Source organism: Pollachius pollachius, assembly GCF_949987615.1.
Source record: "Pollachius pollachius genome assembly, chromosome: 3".
Taxonomy (NCBI): domain Eukaryota; kingdom Metazoa; phylum Chordata; class Actinopteri; order Gadiformes; family Gadidae; genus Pollachius; species Pollachius pollachius.
In genome coordinates this window covers 38,953,314-38,972,473 of record NC_136936.1, presented here as the reverse complement: position 1 = coordinate 38,972,473, position 19,160 = coordinate 38,953,314, and the positions used below count along the sequence as shown (strand labels likewise).

The window sequence follows — 19,160 nt, the reverse complement described above, 5'->3', positions numbered from 1 at the left end:
ATATATATAACTTCTGTTGTGTGTGTGTGTGTGTATGTGTATGTGTATATGTGTGTGTGTGTGTGTGTGTGTGTGTGTGTGTACTGGGGGGGGTTCCCCTGCTACGTGTGGTGGACCTCGTGGAACATGAGCTCGCGAGGGATGCGAGTCTCGGCACCGTGCAGCGAGCAGGCGCGGCGCTCGAAGGCCGACACCATCTGCTTCACCACCTCATCGAAGAACACGTGGGCCAGCTGAGAATGGAGCAGGGAGCGGAACTCAAAGGAGATCTGGGAGGACGAGAGTAGGGATGGAGGGGGAAGAATATCGGTTCGTGTTAGGATCAGGAGTCTTGTCTTCGCCTGGTTGACCCAAAAATCGATTCCTTTTTTTTTAAAGGCAGAACAGTTACTTTATCTTAGCATAAGCTCATTTATGCCACCTTCCTACAGAGGGCGCTACAGTGTGTTTGTCCAGCGTCAATTCACATCGAGTACCGTTTTGTTCTGTTCAGCCAGGGTCATTTGAAAATCAAAACCACACAAGATAAAATCACACAGAGAATATATTGAAAAAGCCATATTTACAGAACCGCAATACATATCAGCACTCAACAAAATGTTGCAATAACAGTTGTAACAACAGAACAGTGATACTTACGCCAAAGTCAACAGTGCAGGTGCGCGGGTACCCAGGGAGGCCGGGACTGAAGCGCCACACCGTTTCCAAGTGGTTGAACAGCTTACCATCTGAACAGGAGGCCTGGAGAGCAACCGATCGTAGAGTTAAAAAGTTTCTGGTTGAATAGGGGTCAATTTGAAAGCTACAAAATTATCCTGGGTGAATGTTGCCATTTAATTGAAACTCTGATTTGGCAGGGTTTTGAACAAATTCATGAGATGTAGGAGAAGATGCTGATGTTCGGCCTTATCACAAAGTAAAAGATGTTGAAGCTATGGAAGGCCATTACATTTTTTTGGTCATATTTATTGAAATTCTCTTTTGCATCCTCATAGCAATCAATAAATAATATGCTCTGACAAAATAAAGCAAAGCAATCTGGTATCTGTGGCTGTAGGCCTGTAATAAATTGGATAAGATCCAAATGAAATGATTGGATGGTCTACCTGTCTACCTGCCCAGCCACCTCAGTGTACACTCTGCTCGTACACTCATTGCACAGGACCAAAGTCTTCAACAAGTCTAGGCAGAGCTATTGCTAAAGCTAGCAAGCTAGTGACATGTTTAAGGGGAGTGGCATGGAGGGAGTTTACTCATACACTAGCCTGAACTACACACCACCTCCTGGTAGCTTTGACCTTTGAACCAATAGTTCTGGCTCAGGAATGCTACGCGCTTGGTATTAGCTAAGAGTCGGCTAGAGGACTAGCCACAGAGAACTATTATTATATAACATTGAATTTTGTACATTTGGAAGTTTGTTCCCAGAAATGTGTTTGAATAACTGAAAACCACATGTTAGATAGTAGGGTGCAGATTAGCACAACATAAACAAAGGAGAAATGGTGACCATCAGACCTTTCGGCTCAACTAACAGCATAGACTTTCCGTTCATTGATTGAGCAGTTGAACCTCACCTTGACCAAGTGGGGGCGCACGGAGGTGACCAATGAGGTGTAGTTCTCCACCACAGGGGGGAAGCCCACTGTCAGCTTGGCCTTGCAGAAGCCCGCTCTCTTGAACACCACGTCAGACTTCTTGCACCATGGAACAAAGTGGCGGTAGTCCTCAACCCCGGCCACCACGCCGTACATCTCCTGCATGGAAAACCTGGGGGGGTCGGTGGTATGTTTAATAACACCTCGTAGTGGCTAAGTCAATCTAGTGTCTTTTAATAGGCATGAATGTCACGACAAGAGGTCCTGTACTAAGACCATGACTCGGTCATATCTGCATTAAGTGGGTTGTTGAGTTAAAGGTATGAAGGAAGAATACAATTAGAAAGATGGAGCGAGAAACGGGATTATGGGGAAAGAGCCCAGGTAGAATAGCCACAATCGAGGAATCATTCAAGATTACCTCCCCCCCTTGCGTTGCATAACTTTCCGTCTCACGCTCTGGGAACTGAGCCGGTGTTCCCTGGTGCTATTTATAAAGCCAGATTTAGTGAATATGACCTTTCCTGACAGACACGCCAGCACTACGTACGTCATGGATGCTAATACATGGCATGTCAGAATGCCTTTCATTCATGCACTAAATAACTAAGTTTGCATTTAGAATATGGATACAATTTAGAATACAAAAGACTAGTAAATGAATGAACCCGGTATATGGAATCTCTTGGATACTACCAATACAGCGATGATATTAGGAAATAACGCTCCAATTGTTAGAATGCATTCATGTTTCACCTGTAACCATGAGATAAGTACACTTACTAGCCATTTGTACCATACTAGCATATTGATAGAAACACTTCGGTGATCCGCCTCGGGAAATTCCTACAAATTCCTACAAGCATGCATGCGCACACGCACATGCACATGCACACGCACACACACACACACACACACACACACACACACACACACACACACAGCAGCTCACCCAATGATGCGCCTCTCAGAGTACTCCCTCTTTTTGGAGAAGGACCCAGCAAGGTTGAAGAAACCGCGGGCGGGCACCGGCATGACGGGCCATGGCATGGTGGACAGCGCCATGACGCGCCCTGGCATAGTGGGGCACTGCAGCTGGGGAGCACGCGCCATCAGAATCCCACATGATGACAGGTGTCTGTTCACGAAGCAATTATAAAACAACAGGTTTCAATAATCAGCCAACATACAGGTATCTGCATTATTAGCTAGCATGCCAGTATCACCTGCAACCATGTTGGTATCTGGGTTGTGTATTATTAGATATTTTTATTAAAAAAAGATCACTAAGAGGTTTGGCGTTTTTGAAAGCAAGGAGGGTGCGGACATTGTGGGGTGGTTGGTGAAGTCTTTGCAGGTGTTTGTAGTATCAACAAGTACAATCCTCCATAATGAAAAAAATCAGTCACAGTTCTGGAATGTCATCTTGCTAAGGCCTGAATACACCTGTCAATAATATCCAAACAATGCATAGAAAAAATCAACATAGTCCACATTATCAAAACTTTTTAATTGGTCTCGTCACCGCAACCCTTGCCAACAGCAAATACAAGTCACCAGCTCGAAACCATGCCAAATGGCACCAGGGCAGGTCATGTGCCAAATAGCTGTAGTTGCAAAGCTATGAGTCAAGTCTGCGTCATACATCACACAGGAGTTTTCTCTGTACTGGCCCGGGGGGCTGAAAGCCAAAATCAAGGTTAATGATTTGCATTTCAACACAGTACTACCGTGCATTATTGGAAAGGTTTCCAGAAACTACGAAATGTAATGTACAAACTCCAGTGTGCCTTCTCCTCTGCCAGTGGTCATCGCAACAGTACCACTATTCAGTACACATGATTCTCTAAAAAATAAAATGTACATTTCTATTCCTGAGTCAGTTCAATTCTGATTTCACTGAAGTAAAGAAGAAATATGATCACTTGCCGGATACTTTAAATAGAAGTAGCAAGGTGCAACAAATTTAAACAATAATTGTGCTCTTCTCAAAATATGGGTTAGGCATATTTGGCACGTCCTGTACTCGTGTTCGTTCAATGTCCTGAACTTGGTGACCTGTTTGAGCTTCGATGCTGGGAAGGAGGGAGCCGGCGGATATTGGGAATTTGGACTGCCATAACCAGTTTTAATGTTCTGCATCAATGTTAAATATTTGTCCTTTAAAGTAAACGTTTTTAAGAGATGTAAAGGGTGAAAAGTAGTTTGAGATTTATATCATAAGTATCCAGTCTGCTAAAGAAGGAGTAGCCAAAAACCCTGCCATACCCTCTTGAATAAGTTGAAAAAGCAGTCTCAATTTAGTCTAGTTAATGCAAGGGATCTGTCTGAGTGAGACTTAACCTGGACACAATCAAAGTGAAATGTGACACAGTCAGAAACATATCTGCCTTGGCCTCAACGAGCCCGGACATGTGCATAGGAAGTTATCGGGAACATAAATGCTTGTATTTCGGGGAATGAAGGCTTCTTTACAGTGAGTTACTTTTCAACATGTTAGAATGGATTTGGTTTGATCATGATTTAGTAACAACAGAGTAATAACAACAGACACTTAACCCCTCATAGAGGACCAACTATTAAGGAGAGATCAGGCGACTTCTCCTAATTAGTTGGTAATCTAATTGTTATAGGCCTACATTATCCTAACGCATCTGATGTCATCCTAATTTACATTTTTCTACTTAATGACAGTTGTGCCGATGCTTTGACCAGTTCAATCATAATACAATTAAGAGCCAAATACACAAAAGCATTTGTATTTGAGTAGTTAAGTAAAGTTACAGAACACAATGGTACAGTACAGTACAGTACACAACAGTCTCGAAAAATCTCACATTTTAACGTTACAATACAAATATAGTAATCCCAGAGGTTTGGTCAACTGCTTCATCTTTCGGTCACCTCAGTCATTTCGGCTATTTATTATTTGAATAGACTTCTTGTTGTCGCTCATCAAACAGCTCACAAAAGAAGCGCAGTTTTCTTATTTTTAAGTTCTCGAAACTCAGCAGATACTCAACACCTTTAAATTGTAAATTTTTCTACATTCTCCCATTTAGAAACAGTCGACCTTAGTTTTTCAATAATCTCAGAATAAAATAAATCACCTGGTCTGTGTCTCCCGGGCAGCTGCGAACTGTATCTGTTTTAAACACCCGGCAGCTCTTAGCAGGCTTCTGCTACCCCTCGCCATCTTCCCTTCTTTGAGGTCTACTCCCTCTCGTCTGCCTGCTGCACAGCCTGCCTGTTTACCCCGCCTTCTTCTCAGACTTAGCATTAATTGGTTGATCGATTTAGTTTAGGGTCGCCATTGGCTTATCTGTCGATCCATTCCTATTGACGTCATATGTCCAACGTGCACGGACCGGCGCACGCCTAGTGTCACGAGATTAGATACATTTTCGTCGGCGACCTAGTAACCTAATACCTCAATGCATTATGCACTTGCTATTCTCTACAATCTATTGGAGTTGTTTTTTTCTACCGCTGGTGAACTGGTGGAGTCAACTAAATGACTTAATCTACTCATCTACAACTCTAATCTAATTTTTTCCACCCAACTAAGCAAGGGCTAGTGACACTCATATTTCATGACACTGTTTACTTAATGGCATTTATTCAATATATATGGATAAAGGGGCGACCTTCGAAATACATATGTACTTTGAGAGAAAACACATTTCAAAGTTACCTGTTATGAATAGAGTAGACTGACTAAATATGAGTAAAATATTCCTTTGTTGGCGAACCAAGTTTGGATAATTGTCCAACAAACGTTAGTTTTAAATCTAATCTCAGGATTATTAAATCGATCATATAAAAAAATCACACCAACAGAACATTATCGTTATACAAAAATGTTGATAGATGTATTGTTTACATTGTATCAATGAGCTAGACCTGACCTGACCCTATGAACCTGACCCAGGGACACCTCAAGCTATATTAAGCGATGTGCTTTTATCTTGAAGGTTCTCTGAATGTATTTCCGGTAGCTTCCCAAAGCTCGTGAAGACGATATATTCCTGGGTTCCGGTTTCAGTCACGAACCATCACCAAAATGGCGAAGATCGCCAAAACACACGAAGGTAAATTAAATTGCTTCAAATTCCACTACACAGCATCGCACACCACCATCCATAACGCATTTACCGACTGTTGCACAGTGATTCACCTGAAAAAATAATTTTCTTGCATTATGATGTCGTATTTTGCAAACAACTACCAAAGAGGCCTTGCTACGACACAACGCGGACTTCAGCCTTAGATAATGGCGCTCACGGCTAAGCTATGTAGCTAGCGTCACGCCGCCGCATTTAGTTAGCGTATCTCTGCAAAACGACCGTAAAGTTTTAATATTCATCATTGGTCTTTTCTGTCATTAGATGTATTTAATGAAACGCGATTACATTGTCGTGTGTAACTCCCCTAATAGGTGGTTAAAATGGCACATCCGCGTTTAACACCCTCGACGACATGTTCACGTTAATGTTACAGACTGGTTGTACACCCCGATATAACTTGATGTCCCAGTCAATAATAAATCGTACTCTATTCAAGTTATTCACCAAGTATGTACACATCTTGGTTGTTTAACTAGGGCCGTTTGCGAACATAAATGATTGGTCACCATTGTACGTTTAGTACGTTTGTTTTATTTATTTATTTATTTATTTATTGTTAGGTAATATCGCGAATTTCTTTTAATAGCGTTCATTTTGGGGTTTGGTTATTTTCATCGGGACGCTAAGGAACATGGATGTGTAAACATTAGGGACAATAATTGTGAACATTTTCTAACTGGTGTATGCTTTGTTCTGTCTCAGACATAGAGGCCCAGATCCTGGAGATCCAGGGGATGAAGGCCGCCCTGCTGGAGGAGGGAGAGCAGGGAGTGGGACTGGACTCCACTGGCTTCTTTGACCAGGAGATCTACGGGGGCAGCGACAGCCGCTTCACGGGATATGTCACGTCTATTGCTGCAAATGAACAAGAAGATGTACGACATTTTTTTATTGCCATTATAACGTCTTCTGAAAATAATTGCAAACATTTGTTTGGTATTTGTATTGATCATATATATATATTAAGATTAACACTGCTTGAAACCTCATTCATCTTACCTTTTTTGTAAAAAAAAATTCACCCAGTCAGGTCTAGAACACATCCTGATCAGAGTTGTTTTTGTTTCAGAAATTCCTGTTGAGCTTGACTGCTCCTTTTCTGTCTGTATACGAGCTAGGAGTGTCGGCCACTTGAGCCAGACCTGACTAGACTCTTGTTTCCTTTCTCTTAATTGCAGGATGATGAAGAAGATTCATCGACCAGTTTATTGGGTCAAAAGAAGCCTGGGTACCATGCCCCGGTGGCCATACTTAACGCCATTCCCCAGTCAGAGGAACAGGTAAGCTTTTATGATTAAAATATATGTGACCGGAACTTCAAAGCGTTCACTGCCAAAGCTTAACAGTAATAAATAGTTGAAGCACTATATTTGAACCTGCATGACCATTCCCATGAACGTACAGGCCAAGCTATAGTGCAAAAGTATACAATAACTTGTTTTAACTGGGGTCTCTTGGTTCTTCCCCAAGCTTCTCTTTTAAATGCAAGTTACATTATCTTTTTCTGTCAAATACACCACCCAGTTTGACCACATTTTGAGTTAACTCGTACATTTAGTGAATCCTGTGAACTAGGTACAATCATCAGGATATACTTGTAGCTTTTTACACATCCGTAATCAGGGAAATATGCTCAAAAAGGTTTACAATGTGTTAATTAAAATGGACTTTCAAGCAAAAACTTTCTATAATCACGATACAATCTAAGTCATTCTGTGTAATCACAGCACAAAGTGATAATTTCACCCCTGTGCCAATAAACCACATGACAGACTGAACACAAGCACATTCGTAACAGACGATGGCACAGTGAGCCTCAATTTCGACGCAGTGTGACAAATGCCCTCTTTGGATGGAATTTTTGGTCATTTATAAAGGTAAAAGTAATAATTAGGTGACCATGGCAGCCAGTTTCAGGCCCCATTTCATGAGAGTGCTTGACTTCAGCTTTTAGAAGTGGGCACCCAGCTCACATCCAGTTGTCACTTGGTTGACAAGATTCTTGGTGGCAGCTGGGAGTACAAAGTAAACACCTAGCATCCCCAAATGGCTGATGGATTTGACTATTTGGCAGCAAAAAAAATCTGGTTAACATATTGGAACAATCACTTGGCCGGTAGGTTTTCACCATCTGGCAGGTGAAGATAAATAATTCTATGTTATTTTGGATCCTTTTAATTGGTGCTACAACAAGGGCTGTACCCTAAAAGTTGGCTGGTCTAATCATCATTCAGAGAGCCCAGAGCTTGAATTAACTTAGTCTACATCTATCAGCGGGGAACTAATGGGACAATCGGTGGGTCTAATGTTGGTAACTGAAAACTGAATAGCCGAAACAATGGCGGTTCAAGAATCACTAGCCCCATGGTCGAACTTCAGAGTACTCCTTTCTTATGGCTTTTGAAATCTTTATGGCTGTGTGAATATTTCTTTATCAATCCATTAGAGCATTGCTTCTCACTTATGTTGTGGTTGGAATTGGCCATTGATCTATCACGCCTGTCAATTGAACTTGCAGTAAACGGGCATCATAACGCTGCTTAAAACTGGTCAATTTGTATTCAGATAATTTTGGTTGTATTTGAAATCCTTCATTTATTGAGTCAGTCCTAACATGTTACTCCCGTTTCTCCCGTACAGTATGACCCCTTCGCAGAGCATCGTCCTGCGAAGATTGCCGACCGGGAGGACGAATACAAGGGACGCCGAAGACAGATGATCATCTCCCCGGAGCGACTCGACCCTTTTGCAGACGGTAAATTCCACCACTCCTCTTTTGTCTTCATCTTCCTCCCATTTCCTCCCCCTTTTCATGTTGTTGATTTCTTTATTGTCTCAATTGGTCCCTTTTTGCCGCTCAACCCTTCGACTGAAATGCAATTACTTGCTCCCCAGACGTGGTTCCTTCCCTGTGGTCAATCCTCTCTGGTTTAGAAGCATTTTGTTCAACCGTGACATTTCCACTTAATTCTAGGATCTAGGAGAAACTTATGGCGGAAAATTTGTTCGTTTTGGCATGAAAAGACTTTGCACCCATGTGTGTGACCCTATGATCACTGTAGGGCTGGCTCACCTTTTTTGGGGGGAGGTGATTGGGTGTCCTCTGATGGAGGGTTATTTCACCTATCAAAGCGTGGGTTGCAGATGGATTGTTTTTGGGTTGAAGGGTTAATAGACCCATGTGGCTATCAGGCAGGATCCTCTTATAAAATCATGACTTAGAAACCGGTATGTTAGGCTTTGAACATCATATTAGAGGCAGGTTTAATTGTATACACGTGTGTGTGTGTATAAATACGTACATACAAGTTACAGAAGTAAAGCTGTGTATGGCTCATTAAATGACAAAAGTCATAACCCAACATATACAGGCATCAACCAAAAGATTTCTTCTGGCTTGTGGTCCCTGACCTTATGGCAGTGTAATCAAACTAGAGTTCACTGTCGCGTAATTCTTTGAGTATTAAAAAAAAGAAGGCAGAACGCCCCTAATTTAAACGTAACAAGTCACCAGTTAGGTGACTAGCTAGGGCTCACCTGAAGCCTGCATGTAGACTTCTATATTTAATCAAGATGTTGTGTTTATTTTTATTTTACAACTCCCTGTAAGATAGAAATATTTGATCAAGAAAATTGTACCACAATGCCACAGGCCCATACTAACTGTCCTTAATTTCTCTCCTACAGCAGTACTGCTTTGCCAGTCCTGTACTGCACTCTGTTAAGGGTGCAGCAACTCATCCTGTGTAGGTTATGGTGAACACACAAGTGTGCACTTTTCAGTTTGGTCAGGGTCTACTGCTGCTGTGGGGACACAAAGCAGCCCAACAATGATAAACTTAAGCCCCAAAGTTATTGTTTTATCATATAGAATTTTTGTTATGTATATCCCCCATTTGGCCATCTCCTAGTGATATGAAAGAAGTATGATATTTAACCATTACTTTTTAAATTGAACAATATTGTCACAGTAGTTATCTCTGGACAGTTGGGCCGTCCCACTTTTTGTATCTCTTGAAGTAGCCTCCGATCAGAAGTTTTTAATGGCCCCTGAAAAACCTCAATCATTTAGCTTTAAAAATAAAAATAAATGATTAATTTGGCAGCTGGATCCCAGTCTAACTTTAATTGCACCCCTGTAGATTGAGGCCAAGCTCCAGGATTCTCTCTATATTTGAGTGCCGTAAATCAATGCAACACAGGTGGTATACTTATGTGTGTGAGTTCCTACCCTTTCCAAAGTGTTACTAATGGTAAAGAGAAATTTTCTAGGCTTCTTTTCTGCCGGTTGAAGTCTGACTGCAGAAGGACCCTTGGCACTGAAAGTGTACGTATTCTGGAGAGCACAGCCCAGGACCCCTGCATCAGTGATGGCTTTACCTTCTCCTTTGTCTCCTTAAACGAACACAGAGCAACCACAGCTCATCTATGTATCTGCTTGTTTTTTTTTTCTTCCCTAAGACTGCTATGTCTGTATGTAAGAAAGAGAGGAAACGTTTGTATCTCTAGGGCTCTTTTTTTTTCATTGTGATTCACATGTAAAGCCAACGGAACGTAATGATCTATTCATTTGGTTTTAGAGTCAGGGTTAGCTGGCTGTGTACTGTGCTTGCTGTGTTTCTACGACAGTTGGTCCCGAGTCCACAGCCTAATGTATGTCCGGTTTTGTTGTTGGTGCTCTTTCGCGCAGGGGGCAAAACGCCAGACCCAAAGATGCAAGTGAGGTCGTACATGGACGTCATGAAGGAGCAGCACCTGACCAAAGAGGAGGTTTGTTCTTGACAGTCTTATCCAAACTGTAGAAGTCAGGATTTACGTCAAGAAAAATACCAAAAAGGCGATGACCTGTGAATTGACTGTGGCTGTATGCTTGCCCTCCTCCAGAAAGACATCCGACAGCAGATGGCAGAGAAGGCGAAAACGGGGGACCTGAAGGCAGTGAACGGCTCCGCCGCCGCAGCAGCCAAGCGTAAACGTCGTTGGGACCAGACGGCTGAAGCGAACCAAACACCCACCAACACCACGCCCAAGAAGATGTCCAGCTGGGACCAGGCGGACTCCACCGCAGAGGTGACTGGCCTCATCCAAACAAATCACAACAATTGTTTGATCCTTGCAGGAACAAGGGATGGGGGTTTTTGTTTTCTTGCTCTGGACTTTAGTGGGTCGTGGTATATACTTGTACTACTTTCAAAAGATTGCAACAGTCAAATATCTTTTTGTCTTGCAGCAAACCCCAGGGCATACACCTGCACACACCCCCTCCAACAGTCGCTGGGACGAGACCCCCGGTCGGGCCAAAGGCAGCGAGACTCCAGGCGCCACCCCCAACACTCACATATGGGACCCCACTCCGAGCCACACACCGGCCGGCGCCGCCACCCCAGGGAGGGACACCCCGGGCCACGCTACGCCCGGCCACGGAGGAGCCACGGGCAGCGTCCGCAAAAACCGCTGGGACGAAACCCCCAAGACGGAGCGCGAGACCCCCGGGCAAGGGAGTGGATGGGCCGAGACCCCCCGCACAGACCGTGGAGACGAGTCGGTGGGGGAGACGCCCACCCCAGGCGCCAGTAAGAGGAAGTCGCGATGGGACGAGACGCCCGCCAGTCAGATGGGATCATCAACCCCAATGCTCACCCCGGGGAAGACGCCCATTGGAACACCGGCCATGAACATGGCAACCCCCACACCAGGTAAACCAAAGTTTCAGTCCTACGTCTGTGGAACTTATGGTTATTACGGGCTGTGTCTTATGCCTTATTGTGTTGTCTCCAGGTCACCTGATGAGCATGACCCCAGAGCAGCTGCAAGCCTGGAGGTGGGAGAGAGAAATTGACGAGAGGAACAGGCCCCTTACGGATGAGGAGCTAGATGCCATGTTTCCAGAGGGCTACAAGGTAAATTTTATTTAGAAATATCAATACAACTCCTTAAATGATACTGTGAAATACAATTAAATTCTTATTTTTCTGTGACTTATGAAAACAATTTTTTCCATTTCTTTCTCCCGTAGGTGTTGCCTCCTCCAGCAGGCTACGTGCCCATCCGCACCCCGGCCCGCAAACTGTCTGCCACTCCCACTCCCATCGGGGGCATGACCGGCTTCCACATGCAGACGGAGGACCGCTCCATGAAGCAGATCAACGACCAGCCCTCCGGAAACCTCCCCTTCCTTAAGCCAGATGATATACAGTACTTCGACAAACTTCTTGTGAGTACTGCATCTTTCTGATCCAAACGTCTGTCATGTGTTATTGGAGGTACCTGATTTTAATTGCATGGTTGTAATGCGTTTGCGTCAGGTGGAGGTGGACGAGTCCACGCTGAGCCCCGAGGAGCAGAAGGAGAGGAAGATCATGAAGCTTCTGCTGAAGATCAAGAACGGCACACCCCCTATGAGAAAGGTCAGTGTCTCTCTTGAACGCCACACTTGAGACTCTGTAGTATGCTACTGGATATTTTGCTGTGTGCTTCAGCCAGAAACATGAAACGTCTTTTACAATTCACTAATGACTGACTTCTTTGGGTTTTCAGGCGGCGCTGCGACAGATCACAGACAAGGCTCGTGAGTTTGGAGCTGGCCCCCTCTTCAACCAGATCCTCCCTCTGCTCATGTCCCCCACCCTGGAGGACCAAGAGCGCCATCTGCTGGTCAAAGTCATCGACCGCATCCTCTACAAACTGGACGACCTGGTTCGACCCTACGTGCACAAGGTAGGTTATGAAACCTGCGATGAGGTTGAAAGTACAAAAAATCGGGGTACTTGTAGATGACTCTGACACTGATCTGATTTGAATTTGTTTCTACCAGATCCTGGTGGTGATTGAGCCACTTCTGATTGATGAGGACTACTATGCCAGAGTGGAGGGCAGGGAAATCATCTCTAACTTGGCAAAGGTATGGAACAGTCATTCATCCCTCTTAAGTCATGCTCCAGGTTTAATGCAATGTAAGAGGCCAACATGGTTTGTGCAAATCATTCTCGCCTGTTCGACCCCTCCATGGTCAGATCAGGGCTAGTACTTCGCTAGAGAGACGCCCACACGAGAGCTAGCAGAGAAGGCTCCAATGTCCCTCTGTTCTCACCCTGCACCCGTTGGCCACATTACACAGACCAGTATAACACTTGGCTGCCATCATGTGATTCTACCGGAAGCAAGTACTATAACCAGCCCTGCATATGGCATTCAATGCTTGCAGCTGTATTAACCATTAATATTATTTCAATAACCCCCAAATGAAACCCTTTCTTCTCTGACCCGTTTTGCGTGCAGGCTGCAGGCCTGGCCACCATGATCTCCACTATGCGTCCCGACATTGACAACATGGATGAGTACGTCAGAAACACCACCGCCAGGGCCTTCGCCGTGGTGGCTTCAGCCCTGGGCATCCCCTCGCTGCTGCCCTTCCTCAAAGCCGTGTGCAAGAGTAAAAAGTCCTGGCAGGCCAGACACACGGGCATCAAGATCGTGCAGCAAATCGCCATCCTCATGGGCTGTGCAATCCTGCCCCATCTCCGTAGCTTGGTGGAGATCATCGAGCACGGTGAGCGCCCGGTGCCCACCCTGCGGTGAACCAGATTGTGTCATAAAGCGCAACGTATGGTGATACACTCCTGATATACACTGCGTGCCCTGACTGGGACTTGTGTTTGTGGTCCAAGGTCTGGTGGACGAGCAGCAGAAAGTCAGGACCATCAGCGCTCTGGCCATTGCTGCCCTGGCGGAGGCGGCCACTCCTTACGGTATCGAGTCCTTCGACTCGGTCCTCAAGCCCCTCTGGAAGGGTATCAGACAGCACAGAGGAAAGGTAGCGGCAAAGCACTGGAGGGACCTTTTCAACCGTAGCCTTTTAGTGTTATAGGATGAACTGTTACAACTGGTCATAGAAATATGCAAGATCATCACCCAGCGCTAAGCCTGTGAGTGGCTATAGTGTGTATAATTGCTTGCTAAAGACTCCTCTTTGAGGGCTGTTGCTGTCAGGAGAATGGTCGGATGTGAGGCCGCTATATTCTGCTGCCAGTATCGGACAAACGTTGCATCATTATATATATATTTAGCTTTCAAATGAGTGAAGACTACCGTTGACACCATTTCCTCTGCCTGTTTGCAGGGTCTGGCAGCCTTCCTCAAGGCTATTGGCTACCTGATCCCTTTGATGGATGCCGAGTACGCCAACTACTACACCAGGGAGGTGATGTTGATCCTCATCAGAGAGTTCCAGTCCCCTGATGAGGAAATGAAAAAGATTGTGCTCAAGGTAAAGTGGCGCATTCGATAATGACTGATTTGACTGCGAATCATTCTCGCCTGTTCGACCCCTCCATGGTCAGATCAGGGCTAGTACTTCGCTAGAGAGACGCCCACACGAGAGCTAGCAGAGAAGGCTCCCATGTCCCTCTGTTCTCACCCTGCACCCGTTGGCCACAATTATAGAGCCACTCTTGATGGCACAATGGTATATTTTTGTCAGTTCCAGCTCTGACCTGAGCTTTTTGTCCTGTCCCCAGGTGGTGAAGCAGTGCTGTGGAACTGATGGTGTGGAGGCCAACTACATCAAGACAGAGATCTTGCCCCCCTTCTTCAAACACTTTTGGCAACACAGAATGGCTCTTGACAGACGTAACTACAGACAGGCAAGTTACAGTAAACCTTGATTTAATAAACCTTGTATAAACTATTTATCTTGGAGAAAATGCACAAACAGAGTATTTTCATCCACACTTTGTGAATGACCCCGGACTGTTGTATTCCGCCCGCTCCCAACAGCTGGTGGACACCACGGTGGAGCTGGCCAACAAGGTGGGCGCGGCGGAGATCATCTCGCGTATCGTGGATGACCTGAAGGACGAGGCGGAGCAGTACAGGAAGATGGTGATGGAGACCATTGAGAAGATCATGGGCAACCTGGGCGCCGCCGACATCGACCACAAGCTGGAGGAGCAGCTCATCGACGGCATCCTGTATGCCTTCCAGGAACAGACCACAGAAGTGAGTGTTATCAAATGCTCAGTAGCTGCCTTGGGGACAAGGACGATGCATTATGGGCATAATCATGTAATGGGACTCGCATAGCTTTGATTTATCTTTTAAACAATTTTGGGCCTGTATTTACTTTTTGGAACCATGCTGTGTGTACTTTCGGAAAGTGTGTAGCATCACTGCACTATACAGCCCAGGAAAATCAGAGCCTTGTCACTCATTGCTGTATCATTCCTCCAGGATTCCGTGATGCTGAACGGTTTTGGCACCGTGGTGAATGCCCTGGGGAAGCGTGTGAAGCCGTACCTGCCTCAGATCTGCGGTACGGTGCTGTGGCGCCTCAACAACAAGTCGGCCAAAGTGCGTCAGCAGGCCGCCGACCTCATCTCCCGTACCGCCGTGGTCATGAAGACCTGCCAGGAGGTAAGGCCCACTGTGACGAGGTTTGACCCTGAAGTTAGGAGAAGGTATGGTAGGACTTGTTTTCTGAACCTGTGTCATCTCCTCACCTTTGCAGGAGAAACTGATGGGTCACTTGGGAGTGGTGCTGTACGAGTACCTGGGAGAGGAGTATCCAGAGGTGCTGGGTAGCATCCTTGGAGCCCTGAAGGCCATCGTGAACGTCATCGGTACGTCCCATGCTGGTCCACCCAACTCGTGTCATCTTTGGTTGTAATTCTGTGGTTCATCGATGTCCCTCAAATAAGTCCTCATATAAAAATGGCTGTCCCCTCTGTGAACATCTATTGATGCGTGGCTCTGTCGTTCTAGGTATGCACAAGATGACTCCACCAATCAAAGACCTGCTTCCTCGTCTGACGCCCATCCTGAAAAATAGGCACGAGAAGGTGCAGGAGAATTGTATTGACCTGGTGGGCCGAATTGCTGACCGGTAAGTGTGTTAAGGATTGAAAATGATGTGGCTGAATAATGAATGACCGTGAAGTCCGTCCTAAGGCCTCCTACTTGAAGAGGTCAATGTTAACAACCCTGTGTTTCTGTATATAGTGGAGCAGAGTACGTATCTGCCAGGGAGTGGATGAGGATCTGCTTTGAGCTGCTGGAGCTGCTCAAGGCTCACAAGAAGGCCATCCGCAGAGCCACAGTCAACACCTTTGGTTACATCGCCAAGGCCATTGGGTGAGTGTGTGTGCAGAACCACACTAGCAGGCACTTGCCATCTAGATTAAGCCATTAGCGTCAAGTCATTGTTACTGTTCTGACCTTACATGGCCCTACCTCCCACAGCCCCCACGACGTCCTCGCCACCCTGCTCAACAACCTGAAGGTGCAGGAGCGACAGAACCGTGTGTGCACCACCGTGGCCATCGCCATCGTCGCCGAGACCTGCTCTCCCTTCACCGTGCTGCCGGCGCTCATGAACGAGTACCGTGTGCCCGAACTTAACGTGCAGAACGGTGTTCTCAAGTCGCTGTCCTTCTTGTTTGAATACATCGGGGAGATGGGCAAGGACTACATCTACGCAGTCACGCCCCTGCTGGAGGATGCACTCATGGACAGGTATGGCCCTGGATGGCCTTAACTGACTAGCCGGTACTACCATGTTTAAGAATTGAAGTGGGGGCTGACATGTTGCCTCTAATAGAAATGAAAAGGCGCAAATTGACCAGCACTAAGTCAGCTGCCCGGGTATCAGTTCCCGGCTCAGTGTTACAGTGCTGGGAGAGGAAGCTCTGTAACTGCGACGGTTCTGCCGCCTCTGTTTTAGAGCTGGCTCTGCCGAAGCGTTGCAGGGTTCGACCCAACGAGAGTGGCCTGCGCTGATACCCAGCAGCTCAGGCCTAGTGTTGGGTCTCACAAAAGAAATAAAGGAGACGCGTTCCCCAGAACATTCAAAATTGTGACCAGCCAAGGCATCTCGTCAGGCCTTATGATATAGAATTGCAAAATATAAAGTGCTGACCATTGTCCTGGTTTCACCCCTTGGCAGAGACCTGGTCCACAGGCAGACAGCGAGCGCCGTGGTGCAGCACATGTCGCTGGGCGTCTATGGCTTTGGCTGCGAAGACTCCCTCAACCATCTGCTCAACTACGTGTGGCCCAATGTCTTTGAGACATCGCCCCACGTCATCCAGGCTGTCATGGGCGCCCTAGAGGGCCTGAGGGTAGCCATCGGGCCCTGCCGAATGCTCCAGTATTGCCTCCAGGTAAGACCAAGAAGCCTGCTCATTGGCGGAGAATTGGATCTCGGAACCAAAGCTTTTCAGTGGGCCAAGCTTCGTTGGCTGTATTTTACTGTAAAGTAAAAATGTTGATGTTTGGTGAGCAAGTGTTGCTGTAGGGCGGGATTATGTAGTGCAGGGTCGGTCCAGGGGCGTCCACAGCCTATCCCTTTTTAATTCATGGTCACGGTTCAATATCATGTAAGAGGACTACATGGTTCATGCGACTCATTCTCGCCTGTTCGACCCCTCCATGGTCAGATCAGGGCTAGTACTTCGCTAGAGAGACGCCCACACGAGAGCTAGCAGAGAAGGCTCCCTTGTCCCTCTGTTCTCACCCTGCACCCGTTGGCCACATTGTACAGCCCAGGTTAACGCTTGGCTACCAGTAGCACGTACTATCAGAAACCGTGCATATGTCTGGTATTCAATGCTTGCATCTGAATTTATCTATTAACTATTAATTGAATAACCCCCAAAATTAAACCAATTTGTTCAACCACCTTTTTTCTTTGACCCGTTTTGAGTGCCGGCTGCCGGCCTGGCCACCATGATCTGCCTTCGTTATTCGTAATCCGTACCACTTTGTCTCTCCCAGGGTCTGTTCCACCCAGCCAGGAAAGTGAGGGACGTCTATTGGAAGATCTACAACTCCATCTACATCGGCTCCCAGGACGCCCTCATCGCCCACTACCCACAGGTGTACAACGATGAGAAGAACCCCTTTGTCCGCTGCGAGCTGGAATACGTCTTGTAAATAGAAACTCACTTCTCCTTTCGCTCCATCTGCCTCATTCCTATCTACTCGTCACCCGTCCCACAATACCCACCATAGAATCTTGTTTGATTTGGACATGATTCTCTTTTTCAATAGTATGTCGACAATCCCATTCAAAACTCTTCAGTATATGTTGCCTGGCACCTATATCTTTTTTTTATTGGTTAAATTAATGGATTTAAGACAAAATTCATCTGTATGTATTTTGCTTTGAACATGTTTGTTTTCTGTAAGGAATGTCGTATGAGGGCTTGAGGTAGCTATGGTTGAGCAATTAAGCATTGTCCAATTGTTTTTAAATATCCCAAGGTTTTTCTTCTGTGCATTGGTAGGCCTCTACTGGCTGCTCCCTGCATAAGACTTCCACTCACTCTTCTTTATGAGACTGTTGCTTTATTTGAATGAATAAAATCTGTACAAAATTGGATTTTGACTGATTTATTTGACATAACTACCCACCTTTTCCGATGTTTCCAGGAATCATATAGTTGCTCAGGAATCATTTAACTGCATAGTAACTTGACAGTCTTTCCCTCAGTGAATAGGGTCCAAATGTAAATAAGCCTTTCAATGCTTCCCTTGTACGTACATGGGGATTAACATAGATGTGGTGTCCCTGACTGACATTTACTTGACGGCTGACCTCTTAGAACGGACCAGGGTCAATAGGGTAATTTTTCTGTTATATTTTAACGGGCTGATGCATGACATTGCTTTATGTCGACAGCAATGTGAATATCCTAGCCTCAAGATTGAGGTTTCATGAACGTGAAAAAGCATTCTAATTTCTGCATTCAGTGTTCCACGTATGCCGGTTGTCTTGAGCGCCATCTCGCCGATCCCATTGTCCCCCTTTACCCGGCCAAGACATAACATCCAGATAAGGAAAGGCCGTAGGGGTAGAGGGGGAGGCTGTTCCAGTGGCCTTGTTTAAAACAAGCTCATCGTTTACGGCTGAACCAAGCTCCTGAATGGGGAGACAACGAGATGTCCATGGCTCTGTATGAATCTACTAAAGCTTGACTTTGTTTTACAATATTGCGCATTCCAGACGTTGGCGGAAAAGCTAAATTGTTCAAGATACCAACCGGTTTCTCAAGATGTCTACTGCACCAGACTGTTCTGGAAGTACGAGTTCTCAAGAGCCCCCAGGCTGCTCCGTTCTCTCTTGTCTGAGGTCAAATCATGCGGATGATCATTATTAATGAAGGTCAACCATCACCGCTCACCCATCCCAGTGAGTCTAGCCTGCATTACAGTTTCCTCATCACAGAATTCAGACGGGAGTGGGGACCCCCCTCCCCCAACTTCACAAACGACACAATGCAGGACCCTCCCCCACACTCCCTATCCAAAGTGAGGCCAACATGCTTCGACCCAGATATTCTCCTAGCAGCTGCCACACATGCATGGGATCCTCTGCTCGTGTGCTTATTCAAGCATGTTATTAACATAATAAATGTGTTCTAGGTACCAAAACCGGTGG

The 19,160-nt window shown here is 45.8% G+C and overlaps 2 protein-coding genes across 6 annotated transcripts; one reads left to right on the top strand and one right to left on the bottom strand.

The window, feature by feature from the left end:
- Nucleotides 1-41: 41 nt before the first annotated feature.
- Nucleotides 42-4,818, bottom strand: coq10b (coenzyme Q10B). Its single transcript, XM_079731761.1, has 5 exons — nucleotides 4,709-4,818; nucleotides 2,551-2,736; nucleotides 1,578-1,770; nucleotides 640-741; nucleotides 42-269 (listed from the first exon to the last, which is right to left on the bottom strand). The coding sequence occupies exons 1-5, from the start codon at nucleotides 4,792-4,794 to the stop codon at nucleotides 102-104; spliced, it is 735 nt and encodes a 244-aa protein (XP_079587887.1). The 5' UTR covers nucleotides 4,795-4,818; the 3' UTR covers nucleotides 42-101.
- Nucleotides 4,819-5,632: 814 nt separating this feature from the next.
- On the top strand, nucleotides 5,633-18,101 carry sf3b1 (splicing factor 3b, subunit 1). 5 transcript variants are annotated; one of them, XM_079733396.1, is made up of 24 exons: nucleotides 5,633-5,689; nucleotides 6,428-6,600; nucleotides 6,904-7,005; nucleotides 8,366-8,480; nucleotides 10,416-10,495; nucleotides 10,610-10,795; nucleotides 10,956-11,421; nucleotides 11,504-11,625; nucleotides 11,742-11,939; nucleotides 12,031-12,132; nucleotides 12,263-12,442; nucleotides 12,540-12,626; nucleotides 13,004-13,274; nucleotides 13,393-13,538; nucleotides 13,845-13,991; nucleotides 14,242-14,367; nucleotides 14,501-14,722; nucleotides 14,954-15,136; nucleotides 15,231-15,342; nucleotides 15,485-15,605; nucleotides 15,722-15,853; nucleotides 15,962-16,234; nucleotides 16,665-16,881; nucleotides 17,495-18,101. In XM_079733396.1, the coding sequence occupies exons 1-24, from the start codon at nucleotides 5,662-5,664 to the stop codon at nucleotides 17,651-17,653; spliced, it is 3,948 nt and encodes a 1,315-aa protein (XP_079589522.1). In that variant the 5' UTR covers nucleotides 5,633-5,661; the 3' UTR covers nucleotides 17,654-18,101. The 5 variants fall into 5 exon arrangements, 2 of the variants coding, with proteins under 2 accessions (XP_079589522.1, XP_079589523.1); XM_079733397.1 differs by lacking the exons at nucleotides 5,633-5,689; nucleotides 6,428-6,600; nucleotides 6,904-7,005; nucleotides 8,366-8,480 and adding an exon at nucleotides 8,660-10,052; XR_013811735.1 differs by lacking the exons at nucleotides 10,956-11,421; nucleotides 11,504-11,625; nucleotides 11,742-11,939; ... (13 more) ...; nucleotides 16,665-16,881; nucleotides 17,495-18,101 and adding exons at nucleotides 9,413-9,471; nucleotides 9,998-10,052 and having other exon boundaries at nucleotides 10,610-10,670.
- Nucleotides 18,102-19,160: the final 1,059 nt, after the last annotated feature.

Bases quoted from the DNA above. Each gene is read 5' to 3' on its own strand.
- coq10b (XM_079731761.1), bottom strand. From the start codon at position 4,794: ATGGCGAGGGGTAGCAGAAGCCTGCTAAGAGCTGCCGGGTGTTTAAAA. The intron at 742-1,577 runs GTGAGGTTCAAC...GTTGCTCTCCAG, and splicing joins TGCGCCCCCACTTGGTCAAG to GCCTCCTGTTCAGATGGTAA. The intron at 270-639 runs GTAAGTATCACT...TCGTCCTCCCAG, and splicing joins CCTGCACTGTTGACTTTGGC to ATCTCCTTTGAGTTCCGCTC.
- sf3b1 (XM_079733396.1), top strand. From the start codon at position 5,662: ATGGCGAAGATCGCCAAAACACACGAAG. The intron at 8,481-10,415 runs GTAAATTCCACC...TCTTTCGCGCAG, and splicing joins ACTCGACCCTTTTGCAGACG to GGGGCAAAACGCCAGACCCA. The intron at 14,723-14,953 runs GTGAGTGTTATC...TCATTCCTCCAG, and splicing joins TCCAGGAACAGACCACAGAA to GATTCCGTGATGCTGAACGG.